This window comes from Eretmochelys imbricata, chromosome 1, assembly GCF_965152235.1.
Source record: "Eretmochelys imbricata isolate rEreImb1 chromosome 1, rEreImb1.hap1, whole genome shotgun sequence".
Taxonomy (NCBI): Eukaryota; Metazoa; Chordata; order Testudines; family Cheloniidae; genus Eretmochelys; species Eretmochelys imbricata.
This window is the reverse complement of record NC_135572.1, coordinates 48,101,969-48,126,246: the sequence shown is the minus strand read 5'-3', so window position 1 is coordinate 48,126,246 and position 24,278 is coordinate 48,101,969. Positions and strand designations below refer to the sequence as shown.

Below are 24,278 nucleotides of genomic sequence, written 5' to 3'. Positions count from 1 at the left end.
TTCCAGCTCTTTACAATCTCTGTTAAGCAAATCTGACACTGATAAGTAAAGTTTGTATTGTGTGGTGATGTGTACCTAGAGACAGAGAGGACTTTTTCTGAGCTAGTGATACTGAATCTTTAGGAGCCCCAGATTTATCTTTAAGCTTTGGAGAACATCTCGCTCTTTTAAAACGTTAATTATGAAAATGAACCAGGAACTAAATATATCAGACTGCAAAAAGGGAAACTTAAATCTCTGTGTTTCTATATGTTGTTTGCCACCCTCTCTACTCCCTTGGCCCAACAAGTTTTTCATGTAAACATATTTCCTGTGCATGACAGAGAAGAAGTTTCCTTCCCACAATTTAATGATCATTAATGATCTGGAGGATTGCGTGGATTGTACCCTCAGCAAGTTTGCAGATGATACTAAACTAGGAGAAGTGGTAGATACGCTGAAGGGTAAGGGTAGGATACAGAGGGACCTAGACAAACTAGAGGATTGGGCCAAAAGAAATCTGATGAGGTCCAACAAGGACAAATGCAGAGACCTGCACTTAGGATGGAAGAATCCCATGCACTACTACAGACTAGGGACCAAGTGGCGAGGCAGCAGTTCTGCAGAAAAGGACCTAAGGGTTACAGTGGATGAGAAACTAGATATGAGTCAACAGTGTGCCCTTGTTGCCAAGAAGACTAACAGCATTTTGGGCTGTATAAGTAGAAGCATTGCCAGCAGATTGAGGGACGTGATCATTCCCCTCTATTCGGCATTGGTGAGGCCTTATCTGGAGTACTGTGTCCAAGTTTGGGCCCCACACTACAAGAAGGATGCGAAAAAATTGGAAAGAGCCCAGCGGAGGGCAACAAAAATGATTAGGGGGCTGGAGCATATGATGTATGAGGAGTGGCTGAGGGAACTGGGATTATTTAGTCTGCAGACGAGAAGAATGAGGGGGGATTTGATAACTGCTTTCAACTACCTGAAAGGGGGTTCCAAAGAGGATGGATTTAGACTGTTCTCAGTGGTAGCAGATGACAGAACAAGGAGTAATGGTCTCAAGTTGCAGTGGGGGAGGTTTAGGTTGGATATTGTGAAAAAGTTTTTCCTTAGGAGGGTGGTAAAGCACTGGAATCTCCTTTCTTAGAGGTTTTTAAGGTCAGGCTTGACAAAGCCCTGGCTGGGATGATTTAGTTGGGGATTGGTCCTGCTTTGAGTAGGGGGTTGGACTTGTTGACCTCCTGAGGTCCCTTCCAACCCTGATATTCTATGATTCTATGAATTTTGTAAATGTTGCATACTTTGTGGAAAAATAATACCCGCAAACCCAAGTTATCTCAGAGACCTCATCATAGTCTCAAAAACAACGAGGAGTCTGGAGGCACCTTAAAGACTAACAGATTTATGTGGACATAAGCTTTCGTGGGTAAAAAATCCCACTTCTGGCATCTGAAGAAGTGGGTTTTTTTACCCACAAAAGCTTATGCCCACATAAATCTGTTAGTCTTTAAGGTGCCATCAGACTCCTTGTTGTTTTTGTGGATACAGATTAACACGACTACCCCTCTGATACATCATAGACTGTAATTATTCAGGACAGGTACTAACACTATGTATGTATAGTGTATAGCTTTATGAAGATCCTTTTTTCCTGATTGGAAGCCTCTAGTCATCAGTGTAATATAAAAATTGATAATATCAATATCTAAATTAAAAGAATAGGATGGAAATACTGTAACTTACTTTGCTCACTTCTTGCTATTTACAACCGTTTACAGTATTCTTGTGTTGCAGAATCCTATCTTGGGCCAGAAAATGAAACTCTAGGGAATCTGCAGCATTCAAACAATTTTATAGCCTGTTTTTCAAAAATAGCTGTCGTTTTCACCCAGTAAACACGCTTGCAGTGAAGAGGTTTCAGAGTAACAGCCGTGTTAGTCTGTATTCGCAAAAAGAAAAGGAGTACTTGTGGCACCTTAGAGACTAACCAATTTATTTGAGCTCATGCTCAAATAAATTGGTTAGTCTCTAAGGTGCCACAAGTACTCCTTTTCTGCTTGCAGTGAAGAAATTTGTTCACCAAGCCACTTCCTTCCCCACATTTACAATGTTCATAAAAACATTTTAAGCTGCCAAGAAATGAGGGTTATGAAAGATAATGTTAAAAGTTAGTGACTTTATATGCTTAAAATTCTCAAACGTAATGTTCATAATTTGATTCTGCAAGAACCAACCAGAGTGGACATAGTCCAGAATTGACACTAAATATTACTTCTAACATCGCTGGCTCTTTTCACCTTTCATCAATAACATCTCAGTTGTTACTACAATAAAGAAACTTGAATTTTAAAATTCATAGCAAAGACTCTGGGGTTGTCTTGCCCACAGCAAGAGGCTGGAACCTATCTTCTGTAGTCTTCATAAAAAGAATCACAAGACTCATTGTTGTCCTATCCCCCATGGAGGGACAAACCAGCCACGATCATGAAAAGCACAGAAGGCATAACAAGGGTAGAGGACCTCCTTAGGAAGAAGGAAGAAAAATAACTCTTTTTGGTAATCATCTGGGGACACATTTTAATTCCATTGCAGCCTTTCAAATGATGAGATATGATGTATTATACAACTGGCATCTGAATCATTGTATAACCGTAGGAGTTTAAAATTAGCTACTTGTATATTAGATAACTCCCCTAACTCGTCCATTACTCAGGCTCTCCCCTACTATATGCATTCAGACTCTCAAATTTGCAATAGTATCTTTAAAAATATCATCTTAATCAGAGAGTTTTGCAGAGTAAGTAGTGTAGGAGTTGAATGCCTATAACAGTTCACGGTGCCTCAAGGAGATTTTAAAGACTAGACTCTCAGATTCAGACCTTGTGGGACTGTCACACCACAATGAACAGTAAGATTCCTTCAAGAGAAGATTTAAAAAATTAGATTTAAAATTTAGACAAGCACGCACACTAAAAATATGACTATAGTCTGCAGTGCTATAAATAAGAAAATATTTAACCATTTATTAGAGCAGTTGTTTCCTTACATAACTTGACCTAACATCTGTTTAAGTATTTTAGGGATTTGCTTCAGGCTTTTGCTAATATTCAGAAATGGTCACATTTTGAGACAAAAGCAAAAACCTTGGTCTACATATAGTTGTAGTATACTCTTTAAAAATTTGTTAGCGTTACCTGAAGCATCTTGATATTGGATCACAGGATCATGTGAACCTCTGAGACAATAGCAGAATTTCAGCAGTAATGGAGTCAGCCATGTAGGATGAATGTCAATGAACATTTTTACTCACTTTTTCATTTCTGTTGCTTATCTTCATTTTAAATTGTGTATTTACTCAGAGATCTGTAAGGGACAGCATTAGGTCCTGACAGAAATGTTGCAGTTACTTTAACTTTACTTACATTTTCACACTATTTTTACGTCATCTTTGTTTTCTGTAGTGAGCCTGACAAGCCTAAGAAGCAGAAAAACAAGGAAATATGCCATCCCCTAAATACTGTACTAAGTGGGGAATAAGTTCTCTGATTAATACAAGGACTATTGCCTTAGGCATTGCTCTGTCTGTTTTAGCTCATCAGTCTTTGGCAGTGCTGGACAATCAATGTTTGGTGACAAGACTATTCAGCACCTAAAAAAGTAGTAGTGTAACTATTTTAGATTACGTGATCCTTTCTCAACCTTCTGGATTGTTTGGCAATTCAGTGAGAGTAGAGACAGGAGTTGTTAAAATATAACACAGATTGTTGAAACAGATTAATCTAGTACTGTAGGTTTAAAGGTTTTTCTGTAGCATTGAATATCTCCAAACACACACAATTCAAACAGTCCTTGTATATGCTGTAATGTGTGTCTGTGAACAGCCTATTTGGCAATCTTCTGTTGCTTTCTCAGTATGACTGTTCTTAAGTTTTTCTGTTGGGGTTGGTCTGAGCATTTGAAGAATCTTCCTTGTTTAAATAACTTTTCTACAACTCCTGCCCCTTCCTGCCTTACATCTTCTTTGACTTGATCTGTGTTGTACAGAACAATGCAAACGATAATAAATACTGTGGTATACCATAAAATTATTTATGGGCTTTATGCAAAAATAAACAAACAAACATTGACATTTGGACTACAGTCAAAAAACAAGGTTTGTGCCATTATGACAGGAGTTTAAGAAAAAGAATAATTATTTCATTTGTACAGTAGCCTATTTTCCCCCTTACTGGATTCCTAAGTGAATTTCAGAAAAAGAAAAAACTGATAGAAATATCATGTCCTGTAGAACTTTTAAGCTGAATCTCTGTTCAAGCTCCTATTTGTGAGTAGTATAGCAAGTGGAAAAAAAACCCTGTAGAATACAGGTCAAAATCCAGTAAAGCCTCACTTTTTATTGTTATAGTAATTATTCATTGTTTTACAGCTCAAGGGCTGAGAAGTGGCAAGGGGAACCATATATCTAAAGGCATTTTGTCTAGCACACCCAAGTGTGCTGCGGAGGTTAGCCCTGTGGTTATCACTATGCTCAGGACCGGCTCTAGGCACCAGCAAAGCAAGCACATGCTTGGGGCGGTACGTTTCCAGGGGTGGGATTCCGGCCATCCTTTTTTTTTCCCCCGGCCGTGCTCAGGGTCAACCAATGAGCCCCTGCGTGGGGCCGGGGCGGTGGGCTCAGCGCAGGGGTCCCGGCCCTGGGGGCGATCCCTGCCCTGGCCCCACGCCACTGGGGGAGCGGGGCGATGTGGCTCCTCCCCCCTTGCCTGCCCCTGCAGTGTGTGTCACAAGTGGCAGAGGAGCCGGAGCCGAGCAGAGCCCGGGATCGGGGCAGGACCCGCAGCCAGTAAGGGACCTGCTGCCCTTGGCGGCTCGACGCTGGTCCGCACCCCTCCCCGTGGCTGACCCGCCCCCCAGCCTCTCTGTCGGTTACTGTCCCCTCTGCAGGGGTGGGACCGGGTCTGAGATTGGGTGGGGGGCCCATGGGCGGGCTGTACAGCCCCGAGCACCTCACTCCAAACACTGCTATAGCATTACACATTCTTTTAACATTTACCAGTATCAGTGACTTCTGGGGAGCACAGTTTCTCAAAACTGAAATTACTAAAAAATTATTTGAGGTCCACCATGACTGAAAATCGTTTGTCAGGACTCACATGAATTTCAGTTGAAAGTACCATTGCACAAAGTGTAGATTTCACTGAATTATTAAAAGACTATGCAAGTATTAAAACCAGAAAAATTCAGTTCATATAAATTTTTAATTAATGAAAAACTGCGCGCACCAGAAGACACTAATGTTTTTCATTACACTGTATAGTTGAACCCAAATTGTTTGTAATTGTGATTTTGTTAAAATTAAATGAGTACACTAGTAGGAAATTTGTTTTATTTCACTAACTACAAATTCTCTGTTTTCATTTTTTTTTTATTTTAAACAGTCAAAAAAACCCAAAACAAACCAACAAAAACATTTCAAAGTGCAAACATGTATAAAAAGCCAAAAAAAAAAAAAAAAAAAAAAGGGCGGGGACACTGCCAAACATTTTTTTGCTTGGGGCTGTAAAAAACCGAGAGCCGGCCCTGACTAAGCAATATTACTTGGAACAGAATGGTAGATGGTGAGGGGGTGGGGATGGAAATTTAGGCTTTGAAAATCATTTAGCCACTACTAATATTGCTGTAACCAGGACCGTTTTGAGACCTAGACATTAGGACGTCTTTCTATCATTTTTTGGTCTGTGGGCTGGGTCCTGTAGGGATGGAATGTCTTGATTCAGTCCATTAGTAACTCTCAAACAGAAAGGGGGGAAATAATAACTGAAGATGCCAATATCTGGACGTATCGTTTGATGACATCTAAGAGAAAAATGATGGTGTTATTAATTACTTCACGGAGTCAGGATCTTATTCTCCTTAGGAGAAAAGTAAAGTTGCAAGTTAGAGAGATCAGCAGAAGATTCAAAGTCCTAAAACGTACAGGCACTGTCTAGAGGCTGTTTGACTTTCTAATATTCTGTAGTGGGTCCATGTGGTAAAGTCAGGTCTGACAGTCAAGGTGCAGATATTACAGAAGAGGGGTTTGGAGTTAGTCTAGGGTTTAATTTTTAGAAGCAGAATTTCATATTTTTAAATTTGCATATTTTTCTTCTTTCAGTTAAGTAAAAGGTCAAGAGAAGATGAATTCTTAGCATTTAGCAGTGTTCTTTAATGAACTTGTTTGTTCCTTGAAAAACTGTATTTGATGGTACTGTTAACTAATAAAAGGCATTTGCATATATTGTGATCGAATTAAAGAGCCTTAATATACATGATACATTTTATTAGTATAATTGTCATCTTCTTGGCCCATCTATGGGAAAAATCCCTTCTGTCCATCCTTTTTGGTTGATGCAAATACGGTTGAAATACGGTTGTCTATATTTAATATTTTCTGTTTAAATCTGTTGTGATTTTTTTTCCAGACTAATTTGGACTGATTAGTTGCTAAAACTAGTGAATGACTTTGGCAATTTAAATAGCCTTTTGATTAAATAGTGCATTTGTATTTATTTTTAGCAAATCTTCCTAATGTTCCATTTTCTTTACAGATAAATTTGCGCCTCATCTTGGTAAGTGGGAAAACGAAAGAGTTCTTGTTTTCACCAAATGATTCTGCTGCAGATATTGCAAAACATGTGTATGACAACTGGCCTATGGGTGAGTCATTCTTATGTGTCCTTTAGCTGCTAACTGTCCAGTTAAAACTGTTTACTCTTCTGTAATTAAGACTCAAATGTTAACAATTTTATCATTGTTCTTCATATTCAAATGGAAGTTTATATAGAGATATTTTATCCTCTGTTTTCAATGGTACTTCAACATCTCAAATTTTGTATGATCTATTACCCAGTTTATTTCTGAGGCTACTTCTCATATTCATTGTGCCCTACGTACTGCTTTTCCCTCATCTTGAATTTTTTTCTAGACAGACTTGGTACAAATCTAATAACTGCAGACTGATCCTGGTGGGTGTTAGATATTATACCCTTTGTCTAAGGATGAGTAAGGAAAATATGCCATTTTATATGAATGAAATAGCAAAACTGAACCTCAAATATTTTGTATTTTTGATCGCTTTGCCTCAGAAACAACCTACAAAAATACAGTAATGTCCAGAAAAAAGGTAATGATAAAAGGCAATTGTAAATGACTTTAAAGGATGAGGGAAACTGGGAACAAATTTAAATATGAAGATATTTTAAATTATTTGGGAGTATTTATTTTGGAAAGTAGAAGTATAAACTGAGATGGTGTGGGTGTAAGTAAAATAATGAATTGTTCAACAAAAACTGATCAGGCAATCTTCATCTCCCTGTCCCTCAATCCAAAACACAAGCCAAAACTGAGAAATGACGTTAAATTTGATGAAAGAAAATACTTATACATTCTCTGATACTGGAGGTCATGGGAGGCCATTAACTTAGTGTTGCAAGAGGGCTAGAAAATTACTGCACATGAACAGGAATAATGTGCATCTGTGCTATCTATGTCAATAGGAGTATCAATAATACATGCTTAGGCCCTAAACTGGTCTCCTCTGAAGGTTAGGAAGGAATTTTTCCGTCCCTGATGCAGTTTTACACAGTTGACAAAAAGCACAATGAGGAGGTTTGTGGTCCTCTAAAGTATTAGATACAGAGACACGGCTGTTGGAGACTTTTTATACCAAACTAGCTGGACCAGTGTTTCTCTTTGGTATGGCAACTCAGTATCTACTGTACATTGTTTTAGTGTGCTTCTGGAACACAACTGACAAAATAAAATTTATCTAGTGTGCATTTGTGTGAATTAGTAATGACTGAAACAACTGTTTTTCCTCTTAAATTTACTCCTGAGTATATTACATTGCAGTTTCAAGTCGGCACCCTGCCTAGCTATTAAAGCGCATAACAGGCACTATGTAACACAGAATCAGGGATTTATATTTTGTGACTCTTATTTATGTGTCAGTGAATCTAATTAGTAGCATTTCATCACATTGACTTCTTCAGACTTTTGCAGCAGCAATTAAAACTGAGATTTGTACCTTGTACACATAACAAAGAATGAAGAAAATTACATATTTTAATAGGAAGAAAGCCATTCCATATTACCTAAGGAACAACAGCTAAAGTTAATGTGTGATCATAGTATGCAACATGTACAAGAGAAATGGCTCATAGGCTGAATATGATTACAGATCAAGTTGTTATGTGTATGTAAATCTTTAGAACAAATAGCTGCTAATGGCCTTATTTATATTGTAGGAGAAAGTACATGCCTAGATTTGTCAGTGAAATTGTGATCTCTCTTCTCCATCTCTTTAAATCCCATTTCATGTGTTAGGTTAGTTCTGAGAGGAAGAAACTGGAATTATTTAAAATTGAGGCAGTTCTGAAATTAAATGTTGACTTGTTTAAGCCTTCCCAAGCAGTGAGCATATGTGAATAATCTCTTGTTCTTTAAAATTTGAAAACTATCTTTGTTACAAGGGTTGATTATAACTGACCTAGAATGACACATTAAAATTATTTAAAAAGGTGACTATGTTGAATCTGTTCCCCAAGTTTTTTATTTGTTTGATTTGTCCATAAGATGTGCAGAGATGAATCTGCCTTGGGGTCTTTCAGAGATATGGACGAAATTGTGCTCTTAGGTACAATAATACAGATCCAAATTAACATCACTGAGTTTGGTGGAGATAGTCTCGGTTTACATCACTGCAACTGAGGGCAGAATTTTGCCATATATCTGAAATGTCCTGTCAGCTGCCTAAATTTGATGATTTTAAAGGGTTATAAACTAGCATGCTTAAGCCACCTCTCTTCTATTCCCTTCCCCCCATGTATAGGTTGAAATACTCTTAATTTAAAAACTTCCTCACTCCCAGTGAGGCTGTCCAGTTTGATTCATTTGCTCAGACAGATAGTTGATATCCAAGCTAGAAAAGTTTCTCTTTATTCCCTCTTTTCTGAAATTACTTTATCCTTGTTGGTATAATTAAATTTTCTCTTACGATGATCGTCTGATAAGCGTTATGACACTTTTCAGTTGAACTTTTTTTCATTGGTTTAGCTAGTGGAGAAGTGTTTTCCTTATGAAAATTAAATATCCCGAGTGACTGTTTAAGGGGAAGAATTTTTGAGACTCTGCCAAGGAGCAAAGATTAAAAACATAAAACGGTGGATCATCAGTCAGGAATTAATATACCAAATTGCCACTTTTCATCTTCTGGCCTCTTGTATTATTGCATCTTTCTAGTACTACAAATTGGCTAAACTTTAGTACTGCAGTCCAGATGGTAGTCAGAGAAGTGAAATCTTAAAGCAGAAAATTATAGATAACGTTTCGTCAAGCAGATAAATAGCTGATACTAATAATCAGGATAATTGTAACACTTCATTTTAGCTACTCTATTGACAGCATATCAATGCATTGCAATTAAAACAGGTAGTAAATGAAAACATTGAATTTCAGATGGTTTCAGTTGTCTAGGTTGATCATATCTTGTAAGGCATCTAGTAAATATTGCCACTTCTACACACTTTCCGCTCATACTTGTTTCTGATGTCAGCCCTAACTTTGTAGTGCTCTGTACACCTCTAATCAGGTGTCATTGTGCCTGATGCCTCTAAAAGTGAACAGACATCAATTGTAATAGTTCCTTTTTCACTCTTCTCTTCCTGCATCTTTTCCTACCAGATGCTGGTTGCACACTTGCCACAATGTTTAAATACCTTTCCCAACACCCCTGTTTCATTTTCTCTTCCTCTCTGCCCATTGTATCCGTTGTGTATTCTGGGCATACAGGTTGGCTTCTCCTATCCCTTCTTGAATATTCGTGTTTGCTATATAAATGTTACAATAGATGGAGCAGAGCAGAAGCAGATTTGTGAACAGTTGGTATCAGATACCTGGTCAGCATTCTGAAAGAGCAGATTGAAGTTAAATAATTTTGTTAACGTTTTGCAATATTTACCCTTAAAACCTAATGCAGATTCGCTGACTTGTTTTGAAAATTGACAGAAATTTCAAACAGGAATAATAAGTGATCACCTAATCTTATACATTATTTACTTTAGCTCAAACACTTCATGGGAAAATACATGATTCTTACAGTTAATTTGTGGTACATAAATCTGTCCAGACTGTGCTATGAGACATTTCCTGAAATCTATCAATATGTCTCTCTTCTGCGAGGGTCAGATGCTTACCATTCAGCTTTTCCAGGAATTTCAGGGTATGTTCAGTTCATTATGCCCTCTGGAAATTCAACTGGCTAAATCTAATCCAACACTGCGCAGTAGCCACAGAGAGGAGCACTTCTGCTTACTGATTTAAAATGATTTTCAAATCAGAGAACTGATGTGTTCCTACTATATATGTGGCTGCTTATCAGTCCTAGACTGAGGCTGAACTCAGCCAGTTGAATGTTGGAGGGCAGAGAGATTGAGAATCTCCTGCCATTGAAGGAAAATGGTACTAAATTAACCAGATGGATATTGAGTCTGAATGGGAACAGGAAGTGTCTTCCTTATCATCCATTTAAAAATATTTTGCATAGGAACTTATAACCATATATATCACTTATAACCACTAATAAAGCAGAAGTAAAGTGAGGCACAGAATAGTTATTGCCCAAGATTGAATGGGGAAGTTAGGAACAGAATTTAGGAGTCTTAACTTCAGATCCTCTCCACTAAGCAGCAGGCCGCACTGTCCTGTTAGTACTGAACTGGAAGAGTTTTGTTTTCTCTTTTCTACCCTGGATGGGTGGGAAATAAACAAAAGATGCATATGCTGGGCTGTTTCTGACAAAGCCCTCTTCCTTCTTTTTCAGATTGGGAAGAAGAGCAGGTCAGCAGTCCAAATATTCTGCGGCTTATTTATCAAGGACGGTTTCTTCATGGCAATGTGACACTAGGAGGTAATGAAATAACTTGGGTAGTATAATTTAGCAACTTTTCCCAGGCAAAGTGAATATTTATTTAAAATACAGTAGATTCTCATTTAAGTAAAACCCTCTCTAGACTTCAAGGTCACAGCATGGTTTTCTGCACAGTTTTGCTGCAGCATAACATGAGATACTCTTGTTACCTTTATATTTTTCCATCCTGCTAGAATCGGGTGTTAGACTATGGTATATATCACTGTGTAAATTAAATCTTTTTTCACATAAGGAATAGTTATGCTATCTTTATTGTCTTTTAATGGAAGAGAGATGATTTTATTCCACTTCTCATATACTGCATTTACAGTGTAAAACATTTCAGAAATCTCTAAGTATATTAAAAATGATGGATAAAGATTATGATGATTGGCTAAACAATACTAGGGAATTAGTGTAATGAAGAAAGACACCCTGTGAATTAGAATGAGGGAAAATATTTTTGCTATCTAGCTCTGTCCCAAGGATACAATTGTATAGTTATGTGAGAACAAAAGTAAATGGCTTCACTTTGTATGGTGAGGAAATACAGCTCAACTGTGCCCCCTTGTGTCATATTTTCTAGTTATATTTTGTAGATTTATTTTTTATTTATCAGAATGTAGTACAATGTATTGTAATTAACAATATTTCCTTTCAGAGGTGGTGGCAGCTATATGAATCTTAAGTAAAATCAATGTCTAAAGAAAATAGATCTCTTTTCTCTTTGCTCTTACCAAATCTAAGAAGTGAGCTGAAGGGCCTATTCTCTCCATCTACAAATTCCTTCTGTTGATGCTATTGGTAATTATGAATGCACAGGGAGGGGAAAATGTAATATAAAGTCATACCTGGGGTAGCTGTATGTATGTAATATAAAGTCATACCTGGGGTACCATTAAAATGTAATATAAAGTCAAACCTGGAATGACTTTTTATTCCTTTGTATTTATCATTTTTGTTTGTTTTCTATCACTCTGTGGTGGCACTAGTTAGAAACTTAAGTCTTTGGCATCCCACAATATCTCACAATATAAAGACTCTGGAAAACAAATGCAATACATTACGGGGAAAGTTTCATATGTGCCCTGTCAGTATGCCTCCACACCAACTCGGAGAGATTAGCTGTAGAATGACAGGGCAGTTCATTCTATTTTTCTCCTTTAATTGTTGCCCTATTTGCTGATAATGGTAACCAGGTTGTCATTTTGTGCTAGTTGTGATATGGATACTTCTCCATTAAGAACTGGACTGGAGCCACCAATTCATTGTAAATAGATAACCGCTTTTAGCCATTACTAACCTGGGCTGCTAATCTCCTTTTGGACAATTTATCCACCATATGGTTCAGTTTTCTAATGCTGCTTTATATACTGGCTAGATAATGATAAACTTCACTGTGTACTGCTTAGTAGTAACTCTCGCTTACCTGTGGAATCTTTATTTAGGCTTCAGTTAGTTAATATACGTAATCTCTATTGTGCAATTTTATGGCCCACTCGTGAAAGTAGTGAGAAGTAGTGTGTCCTTAGCAGGTTTCAGAGTAACAGCCGTGTTAGTCTGTATTCGCAAAAAGAAAAGGAGTACTTGTGGCACCTTAGAGACTAACCAATTTATTTGAGCATAAGCTTTCGTGAGCTACAGCTCACTTCATCGGATGCATACTGTGGAAAGTGTAGAAGATCTTTTTATACACACAAAGCATGAAAAAATACCTCCTCCCACCCCACTCTCCTGCTGGTAATAGCTTATCTAAAGTGACCACTCTCCTTACAATGTGTATGATAATCAAGGTGGGCCATTTCCAGCACAAATCCAGGGTTTAACAAGAACGTCTGGGAGGGGGGAGGAAAAAACAAGGGGAAATAGGTTACCTTGCATAATGACTTAGCCACTCCCAGTCTCTATTCAAGCCTAAGTTAATTGTATCAAATTTGCAAATGAATTCCAATTCAGTAGTTTCTCGCTGGAGTCTGGATTTGAAGTTTTTTTTGTTGTAATATCACAACCTTCATGTCTGTAATCGCGTGACCAGAGAGATTGAAGTGTTCTCCGACTGGTTGATGAATGTTATAATTCTTGACATCTGATTTGTGTCCATTTATTCTTTTACGTAGAGACTGTCCAGTTTGACCAATGTACATGGCAGAGGGGCATTGCTGGCACATGATGGCATATATCACATTGGTGGATGTGCAGGTGAACGAGCCTCTGATAGTGTGGCTGATGTTTAGGCCCTGTGATGGTGTCAAGATATTGCCTCTTTTCCCCTATCCTTTGCCTCATCCCTCCAACCCCAATCTTGGATCATCATCAAGTTCTATTCCCATGGTGTCTTGTCTCAGATTATCATTCTCCAGCCAAAGATGGCTATACAAGATGTTCTTTGGTATTCATAGAATCATAGAATATCAGGGTTGGAAGGGACCTCAGGAGGTCATCTAGTCCAACCCCCTGCTCAAAGCAGGACCAATCCCCAATTAAATCATCCCAGCCAGGGCTTTGTCAAGCCTGACCTTAAAAACTTCTAAGGAAGGAGATTTTACCACCTCCCTAGGTAACGCATTCCAGTGTTTCACCACCCTCCTAGTGAAAAAGTTTTTCCTAATATCCAACCTAAACCTCCCCCACTGCAACTTGATACCATTACTCCTTGTCCTGTCCTCTTCTACCACTGAGAATAGTCTAGAACCATCCTCTCTGGAACCACCTCTCAGGTAGTTGAAAGCAGCTATCAAATCCCCCCTCATTCTTCTCTTCTGCAGACTAAACAATCCCAGTTCCCTCAGCCTCTCCTCATAAGTCATGTGTTCCAGACCCCTAATCATTTTTGTTGCCCTTCGCTGGACTCTCTCCAATTTATCCACATCCTTCTTGTAGTGTGGGGCCCAAAACTGGACACAGTACTCCAGATGAGGCCTCACCAATGTCGAATAGAGGGGAACGATCACGTCCCTCGATCTGCTCGCTATGCCCCTACTTATACATCCCAAAATGCCATTGGCCTTCTTGGCAACAAGGGCTCACTGCTGACTCATATCCAGCTTCTCGTCCACTGTCACCCCTAGGTCCTTTTCCGCAGAACTGCTGCCTAGCCATTCGGTCCCTAGTCTGTAGCTGTGCATTGGGTTCTTCCGTCCTAAGTGCAGGACCCTGCACTTATCCTTATTGAACCTCATCAGATTTCTTTGGGCCCAATCCTCTAATTTGTCTAGGTCCCTCTGTATCCTATCCCTGCCCTCCAGCATATCTACCACTCCTCCCAGTTTAATATCATCCGCAAATTTGCTGAGAGTGCAATCCACACCATCTTCCAGGTCATTTATGAAGATATTGAATAAAACCGGCCCCAGGACCGACCCCTGGGGCACTCCACTTGACACCGGCTGCCAACTAGACATGGAGCCATTGATCACTACCCGTTGAGCCCGACAATCTAGCCAAGTTTCTACCCACCTTATAGTGCATTCATCCAGCCCATACTACTTTAACTTGCTGACAAGAATACTGTGGGAGACTGTGTCAAAAGCTTTGCTAAAGTCAAGAAACAATACATCCACTGCTTTCCCTTCATCCACAGAACCAGTAATCTCATCATAGAAGGCGATTAGATTAGTCAGGGATGACCTTCCCTTGGTGAATCCATGCTGACTGTTCCTGATCACTTTCCTCTCCTCTAAGTGCTTCAGGATTGATTCCTTGAGGACCTGCTCCATGATTTTTCCGGGGACTGAGGTGAGGCTGACTGGCCTGTAGTTCCCAGGATCCTCCTTCTTCCCTTTTTTAAAGGTTGGCACTACATTAGCTTTTTTCCAGTCATCTGGGACTTCCCCCGTTCGCCACGAGTTTTCAAAGATAATGGCCAATGGCTCTGCAATCACAGCCGCCAATTCATCTGTAGGTGTTTCTGTGCACCACTGTTACTCACTTTCTTCACTGAGATCAGACTGGACTTCACAGTACGAACAAGAGTCAATGTTATTTATCCAGTTCCACTGGAAAAGAATAGCTAGCATGCTTTTGATTGCTACATTAAGACAGTTTCATGGATTTTAAATGCATACTTAGAATCAGGGAATTTTAGTTCAGATTAAAAGAAAAGGAGTACTTGTGGCACCTTAGAGAGCATAAGCTTTCGTGAGCTACAGCTCACTTCATCGGATGCATTCAGTGAAAAATACAGTGAGGAGATTTATATACACACAGAACATGAAAAAATGGGTGTTTAGCATGTGCATGCTAAACACCCATTTTTTCATGTTCTGTGTGTATATAAATCTCCTCACTGTATTTTCCACTGAATGCATCCGATGAAGTGAGCTGTAGCTCACGAAAGCTTATGCTCAAATAAACTTGTTAGTCTCTAAGGTGCCACAAGTACTCCTTTTTTTTTTCGCGAATACAGACTAACACGGCTGCTACTCTGAAACCTGTCATTAGTTCAGATTGCTGTTCACTGATGTATTGCAATTTAATCATCACAGCTTCACCCCAGGGATATTTCATGTGTTACAAAGATTTATTTATGTTATATTTTAGAGGTTTGTTTTTAAACATTTATTTCAACACTAATGAAATAATGTAATAAATTTCAACCTGGAGTAAGATTATACGTCTGAGGTATAAATTCCTGAAAAGGAATGTTGATTCAACCTTTTCTAAAGCAACATGGATACATTTCATAACAAAAGAAAATAGTAACTTAATGTTTAGTCCAGTATGCAGTTTCTCATGACGTTATAATATTTTGCATTTCTATAGTGCTTTTCACCCAAGGATTTTAGGGGTGTTGAATTATAACATTTATAAAGAGCGTTACATTTATCTCAAGTGGTTAGTGAATATTGACTGAAGTTTGGGCTTGCTCACCACTGAAAGTCATTTAGTCAGTTGGAGAGGCAACAGTACCCTCAGGTTGTCTCTTTGGGAACTAAATATCATCTTTGGTTCTTTTTGTCAAAGTGTGGCAGTTTTCTACTTCTAAACTCAAACTTTATCTTGTAAATACTGACTGAAGTTGAAGCTTAAAACTAAAAAAAAAAGAAAAAAAGTCTTGAGCTTGTTTGCCAGCCTGTGTTAACGCATCTTTTGAAGTATCTGCTGATGCAAGAATGACTGAGGAAACAGCAAAAGTATCAGTGGAAATGGTAATAGAAAAAAACGTTTGTCTCTCAAGTCTGCAGTGTCATTGTTGCAAGAAGTGCCAGATCCATCATTTTCTGTTGCTGCTAGTAGTCAGTGTGAAAAGATGGGTGGAGAGAGAAGAGAGCATGCTGTCCAGATGCCATTAGTCCATCTAAAGTAGGGTGTTTCTGCCCAGCAAGGTGTTTCTGCCCAGCAAGTGCCAGGTTTAGTTTTATATCTGATTCTTGGATCTGCAATAAACTGATCTGAAATGGAAAATAGAGACTGTTGGGATACTTCCTCTCCATCCTCCCTCTGCAGTTACTGTGAGATGGATTATTTCTCAATGCAGATGGCAGACTGTGAGGTGAAAATGGAAGCTATGACCTGCTCATTAGAGGTTAAGGTTCTGCTTTAAGTCACAGTGGTTATGTATTTGGGCACAAGTACTAAGGGGCTGGGGAGGAAGTACCTTGAATTCCTAAAGAGAAACTGAGCTGGTTCATCTATTGCTGATGATATTCCCTGATTGATTGATTGTTCTTTTTAATGGAGCATGCAGCGGAAGATATTTTCCCCCTAATTTATAGTGGAAAATTTAAAACCTCAGGAGAAAATGAAGCTCTAGTAATGTGTGAAACTTTTACAAATAACCATCCTGACAAATGCTGTCACAAAGTTGCGGTCCAGAACATAGAAGCCTTGAGGGGAGCATTGAAAAAGGGTGGGTCAAACCTAATATGAATAGGGTATAAATGCTTTTGTGGTTTTTTGTGTTTTGTTTTGTTTTTTCAGTCAGTGAGATTGCAGTGGAATATTTATTAAAATTCCAGAGTGTTGAAACCGTAAACACAATATTATGAAAACTGGAATATGAAGCTGACCATCTAGTTTTACTGCAAAGTGGAATGAATTGTGAAAAGAAAATCAGATTTTTTAAATTCTTTCTATGATACAGAGTAGTAACAGTATTAAGGAAAACACTTTGTCTTAAACAACTGGTTTTAAAAAACATTTTAAAGTTTCTGGAGATGCACGGTTCTCACGTACTACTGATGTGATGGGTGTTCAGTGTCAAAGCATGAGGCATTGCAATGAGAGGTTCCATGAAATTATTTGTAAACATCACATCATATCAGCAGAGATTTGGCTTATTTACTCTTCAAGAGAACTGGAAAAATGTTAGGGTTCTGGTAATGCACGCTTTAGTGTGCTGTTCAATTCCTTGACAGTAAGTGTTTATATTATGGCTTAAATTAGTCACATTGGCTTAATCACATGCTTAAAATTAAGCACTTTGCTGAATCAAGGTGTAAGTGACCATTCCTTCTCCCATTAAAATGAATTGTACCACTGACTTCAAAAGGAGCAGGGTCAGGCCTCAGAACTTTATCATCCTCACAGTGACAAACATTAAAAGCACAGTATTTAATCTGATCATTCTATAAGACCCTGATCTATGTAACATTTATACAAAACTTCTTTCTGGAATTGGTAAATAAACAGTATGAATTGTAAAGTAAGAAGTAGGAAGCTGTGAAACAACCGAATCCAGTTAAAGTTATGGATTCAATTGTGTGTGTTCTGTAGTGATGAAAAGAGTGATTGTGTTAATAAATCATCCTCTATTTTTCACACAGCATTAAAACTTCCTTTTGGCAAGACAACAGTGATGCATTTGGTGGCTAGAGAGACATTGCCAGAGCCAAACTCTCAAGGTAGGCTATACAGTAGGTGAGCTTCCAACTTCAGCTGCATAGGCACGTGTTCAAAAATGTCATGGTTTTCATTGGTTGTTTTGAAAGGAGAAAAATCGTCATGGTTTATGAATAGTTCTTGTCAAGCAAGTAACCAAATGTTTTTGGACACACTAAAATAAAAAGCATATTTCTTTATTATGTATCTGAGTAACATTTTTTGTATTCTCCAGAGCTTATAAAATCGCACAAGATAAAATTTTTGCATCATTCTTGCATCATTAACAATTATCCCCCGCTCACCCCAACTGAATGTTTTGTAAATGACTTGCAAGAAAACCTTCTTTTCATTGTTCCACAGGTCAGAGAAACCGTGAAAAAACTGGAGAGAGCAATTGCTGTGTGATCCTGTAAAGTCTGTCTGCTTTACCTGCTAAGTGTGATGTAATATAGTCTTTGTCTTTCATGCTGCTGCAATAGAAGAGGCCCAGCCTTGCTTCAAACATCTTTAGGAAGAGCCTGTCAGTAAATCCATTGAACTGAAATATTACATAAACACTGTCACATTATTCTCTTTTTTAAAGGAGAGATCTATGAACAATTGCATTATGATTTTATTTCTATTTTTTCTTGCTGAATAATCTTATAATACATCAGTTCTTGAATGCATTCAATCTCCAGAAAAAGTTAGTGTTCTCTTCCACAGCAGAAACCATTTTGCTGCCACAAAAATCTTCATTAACCGGAACTAATCAATCAAGCTTTCTAGATGCAATTTGCACTAAAAACAGTTGACAGTATGTTTCTCTTCGGCAATTTCTAATGATATTTGAGACACCTAGAAATAATCTACAATATGTAATACAACACTGGAAAATAGAATCTATAATTTAAAAAAGCTCACTAATGGCCAACTCAAAGGAAAAACTGAAGTCAATTCTACCAAGTCAACCTTGGTGGCCGAACTGGCACAGAATACTAACTAAAACGAGCCTGGCTATATATATTTTCACTGCAACAAACAAACAAAAAAACTATGTGCCTGTAATTTAAAAGCACTCTGTAGAGGGCTGTTGAAACTGGTTTTTTTTTCATTATTATATGCACTCTTTTCTCCTATGTTAGTTGAGTGCTTGTTCATACAGCACAAACAAGTGCAGAGTGCATTTCCTAGCCTTAATATGGGAGGGGTAATTTCCTGTAGTTCCTAGGCTTTTATTATTGTGCATAAATATTAGAAGACTTCATTTACTAATCAATTTTATGTATTTGAATATCAGCAATTGATGTTTTTCAGTAATTCTTACTCCTCTGTATCTGTGTCCAGAGTCATGCTTACTCATAAGAGACTTCAAAAGAATTATTAAAGTTAAAAGAAAAAAACCTCTGCCATAGTACTAGTTTTGTTTCTTTATGTAATCTGCATTTGGTATTAGTGCTTGCAAGTGTATTAAAATCAGAAGCTGATTTTTAAAGGCATACATAATTAAAAAGGATGCCATTTTATTTCATATCAATAATTTAAAGGTTGATATGCTAAAGAAATTTGCACAGCACTAAAGCATGAGCTAGTTTCATCTAAACCTGTAAAAATATAAAAGATTTTATATTTTTTCACTCGGGAAGAATTCTTCCTGGATGAAATTACAAATAAGTGTAGAATATATTTAATAAAAATCTTATAAAATGCATAACTATAGAACTTAAATATGGATTGGCGTGTAGCATAATAGAACAATATTCCATATAAATAGCATTAGCCTTAAAAAAATAAAAAAATAAAAAAAAGTCACAGGTTGACATTGTGTTCTGTACTTAATAAGTGTTCACAGCCCTTACAGATGTTCTGTGTAATTGTTTTTTCAAATGGTCAGCATCATTCAAATGTAATCAGGTTATTTTACCCATTGTTACTGCTTTGATGAAATGCTTTATATGCCATAGGCCTACAAAAATATTGTTCATACTGATCAGAATTAAATTTGTATAGAGCAGAGTTTTAAAACAAATTGTAAATAGCACTAAACATTTTCTTTCTGCAACCTGTACTGATAGATTCTTCTGTAAACTAAATAAAAGAATATTGTAGTGCATTTTGGTGGTGGTCTAAAATTAATGACTGGGTCTGTAACTGGTTTATATGTGTTTTCACAATCATGAAAACTGGTGAAGTGTCAAACCTAGTTCCCCTCTGATTGAAAAAATAACTGTTTATAAGACTATTTATAGAACAATTCTTGGTTTTAGTCTGTGTTCAACATCATTTTTTCTTGAGTTTCCTTGGTTGCTCAAACATGGAATAAAACACCCTGCCCCAAAGAGATAAAAATAGAAGAACAACAAGGAGTCCTGTGGCACCTTAAAGACTAACAGATTTATTTGGGCATAAGCTTTCATGGGTAAAAGACCCACTTCTTCAGATGCATGGAGTGAAAATTACAGATAGAGGCATAAATATATATTGGCACATGAAGAGAAGGGAGTTGCCTTACAAGTGGAGAACCAATGTTGAAGGCCAATTCAGTCAGGGAGGATGTGGTCCACTCCCAATAATTGATGAGGAAGTGTCAATACCAAGAGAGGGGAAATTGCAAGAGGGAAATTATATGGGAAAAGGATCTACCACATAGTACAAGAAAAAGGAATGAGATGAAGTATGATTCATGTCTTGTTAGTTCAATAAATCTTTAGTGTGAACTGGTGGTATTTGAAAAATGATTATCTAGTGTGTTGCTGATAGCTTGAAAATTATATATTAAATACTGAAGAGACAGATCTTGTGGTGGTAGCCTAAAATTAAGAAATTTCCTCTTATGTTGTTCAGTAAGTTTGGACACTGAAGAAGATAACGAGCTTCAGGTATAGTAAAATAATTTGTAGTCATCTAAGGTATTAATACTAATGCCACGTTATATACTTATTAGAAAACGTGTGACCCTTTTAAGTAAGATTGCTGACTATTTGCTATTTTGCAGAGATTAATTTTAATAGAAATATCAGCATGCTTTTGCCTGCTCTTGAGGAGAACAAAGTACACACTCAAGAATGTTGAAATAAATCCTTTAAACTCTGCTCAGCTTTAAAAGTCACTACTTGTGAATATGCAGGATCTCTAGAAGCAAAGTAGAACACTTTTATGCTTGTTTGCCTGCCAGCATCCAGAATGGTGTTCCACCTATTCCATCGCATTGCTATTGTGTGGACTCTGGGAACAAATGTGCCTGGATAGTTAAGGGTAAGGTTTGTTCGAGACATGTTGTGTTTTAAAATACTTAGACATGGAAGCATGAGAAGGAGCTCCCTATTGTAAATTGGCCATATCAGATACAAGAAATACATATGGGGGATTATAGCCCGATAGTAAGATGCTGAACAGATTCTAGTGTTCATAAATCACAGCTTGAGTAAATCAAGGTTGCAGCAGCCTCAGGGCTTGCCTAAGCTACCAACTGGAGGAAGAAAGCATGGTAAATGCCTTTCCGAATTATTCTGTAGGCATCATCAATGTGCTGCATTGATGTTCATCCAGTACTAATAATTTGTCTGTCTCTAAAATTCCAGTTATAGTAGGCAGCACCTAGAATCACTGATACTCTGACCTTTATTTTAGAAGAGGGAAACATGGTACTTAGAAAAAGGTCAACAAGTAGGAATTTTTCATGATCTTCCTTATCAACATATGAAAAGATGCTGTTTCCCTCCAGTATGTGTCTTCAGTACCTGCTCCACTGATACTGTCTCATGAGTTTTGTAAATATGCTGAAAGGGCATGCAGCCAAACAGTTTTTGATCTCTTCTTCAGTTAGCGTGCACTGCAGTCACGGGCTGCTGATAACATTGCCAGCATGCAGACTTTTCAGCACATCTGAAAGCAAAGTCATGAGCTGATTCTCTGTCATCCTCCTGCAATTTTAAGTTGTGTTCATAGGTTCCAGAGCATAGTTCAAGAAGGGAAATCGTGTGCAGTCTGTGGCTCTGTAGTCTGATTGAATGCACCTTTGCGGTCTTTGTTCAAGAGGCAAACTCACGGATATGCCATTTGATCTAAACTTCTCCTGCTTGCTCTGCCTGAGCGTACCCATCTGATTAGTATAGAGTTAGGGTCAAGCACTGCCTTAGATTGGTACTGGGAGCTCCCAGTTGCACTACTGAAATCAACAGAAATCCTGTATGCTGATCAAAGGGAATATAGAAGCATTCCATGACTGTCAAAGAAATGATTCTACCTCTTTCTTTCCACTGAAATATTTAGAGTTCCTTAGATTTGTATCGTCTTTCTGTGAACTTGAGTGTCAAAATCTAACTTCAGAGTTCAAGTTGAAAAAGAGTGTTTTTCCCTAGTAACAATGTATTAGGTCTGTCAGTATCCTATCAACTAAATTTATAATATGTTAGTACTATTTATATTGTAGCAGCATCCCCAGATGCCAACTGGGATCAGGGTCCTTTTGTCCTGGGGGTTGCACTAAAATACAGTCCCTACCCCGAAGATCTAATTATGCCACATAAAATATAATGAGAAATATAATTAACAAAAATAATGTTTATTCTGTTCTAAGATTTCTGAGTGCTTTTGGACAGCTGCCAGTTTGATTTATACATTTCTTAATGATCTGGAAATGGAAGTGAGCAGTGAAATGCAAAATGATCAGATGACACAAAATTATTTAGGTTCGTCAAGTTCAGAGAAGAAAAGGAGGAACATTAGTGGGACATAACCAACCTAGCTGAGTGGGCAGCACAATGGCAAAGGAAGTTAAGTGTTGATGAATGCAAAATAATGCACGTTGGAGGGAAACATTTAAACTACTCACACAAATTTCAGGGTTCTACAGTAACTATCAACTCAGGAATGGGAGCTGAGCATCAGAGTGGACAGCTCAGTCAGAGAAGAACTCAGCTCAATGTGAAGCTTCACCCAAAAAGAAAAGATACGAGTATGCATAGCGAATAGTATGGAGAATAATATGGAAAATCTAATAAATTTTATATATTACATATTATAAAAGTCAGTGGTGCAGCCTCATCTGGAACAATGTGTGCAGAACCGGTCACCCCATCTCAAAAAGAATATTGCAGAATTAGAAAAGGTTCAGAGAAGAGCAACAGGGATTAGGGATGTGGAAAATCTCTCATATGATGACAGAGTTAAACTATTGGGATCGTTTACCTTAGAAAGGCGGCATATGAGCGCAGATGTGGTAACCGTGTGTACAGGAATGGACTAGTGGTGGCTTGTGACATTTTTGATAGGTGAGGCATAAATCACAAAATAGATATTTCCTCCCCCGCCCAGCGTATAATTTAATCACTACAAATAAGGTATGTTTTAAATAGCTAAGAAGCAGCAGGCAGACCCAGGAGCTGGAGCTGCCATTGAATCATAGAATCATAGAATATCAGGGTTGGAAGGGACCCCTGAAGGTCATCTAGTCCAACCCCCTGCTCGAAGCAGGACCAATTCCCAGTTAAATCATCCCAGCCAGGGCTTTTGCTGCTACCTGGGCCACTGGGGTTGGGATGGGGCACAAGGCAGGCCTGGGGCTTAGGTGCCTGGTGCACTTGCACAGTGAACACCCTGTGGGGGCGGGAGCTGGGGAGTCACAGGGCACAGGCCCCATCCCTACCCCCTGCAAGCCCCCTACAGCTCAGATTTAATCACTACAATCCTGCCTCAGCCTCACCAAGCAGTGATTACCAGTCCAACACCCTTAGAAAGTGACTCCGGGGAGGGGGAAATTACCATGCTAACAAGGCAGTGTCTTGAGGCATTACTGGCTGTACCGAGATTTGAGCCTCATGCAAAACTATGTTCTTTAAACTTTCTGGTGTTACATTTTGCTATTGGAGTGAGTTGTGGCATTTAAATCAAATCACAATTTGTCCTTCAGTCTGTATAGATTTCTCAAGTAAGTAAAGAAGACTATGCAAAAGGTATTTTGTAGCTTTGGGGAATTCTTGGTTATCCTCCCTTGCCGGGGCTGATGAGCCGCCCTGTAATGTGTGCTATTGAGAAAGTAGATCAGGAGCTTCTGGTTCTCCCTATCTCAAAGCACAACAAGAAGAGGCTGTTCAATGAAATTAAAAGATTGCAAAAGCAAAACTAATAAAATACTTCTGCTGCAGTGTGTAATTAGACTGTGGAACTCATTGCCACATGAAGTCATTGAGGCCAAAAACTTAACAAGTTTCAAAAAGGGATTGGACATTTATGTGGATAACAAGAATATCCAGAGTTATAATTAATAACAAACATTTTGGAAGGGATATTAAACCTCATGCTTCAGGGGTTAAAACCAATCTTTAATTATTAGGGATAAGGAGGAGACCTGATGTGAGGCCAGATTATCCCACATCTGCATACTGTGATTTTTTTGGACCTTCCTGTGAAACATCTGGTATTGATCACTGTTGGAGGCAGGATACTGGACTGGATGGACCAGGGATTAATCTAATATAGCAATTCCTGTTCCACTCTGCAAATCCCAGGTTTTCTCCTCTTCACTGTATTTTATTTATCCACGCCCTGA

General features: G+C 38.2%; 1 protein-coding gene across 1 annotated transcript in view; it reads left to right on the top strand.

The window, feature by feature from the left end:
- The window catches only part of UBL3 (ubiquitin like 3), a 76,227-nt gene extending 56,386 nt beyond the window's left edge, over positions 1-19,841 (top strand). The window contains exons 2-5 of the mRNA XM_077809924.1: positions 6,570-6,678; positions 10,841-10,927; positions 17,692-17,769; positions 18,110-19,841. Of these exons, the coding sequence (XP_077666050.1) occupies positions 6,570-6,678; positions 10,841-10,927; positions 17,692-17,769; positions 18,110-18,162 (327 nt within the window). The 3' untranslated portion in view covers positions 18,163-19,841. The remainder of the gene's footprint in view (positions 1-6,569; positions 6,679-10,840; positions 10,928-17,691; positions 17,770-18,109) is intronic.
- Positions 19,842-24,278: the final 4,437 nt, after the last annotated feature.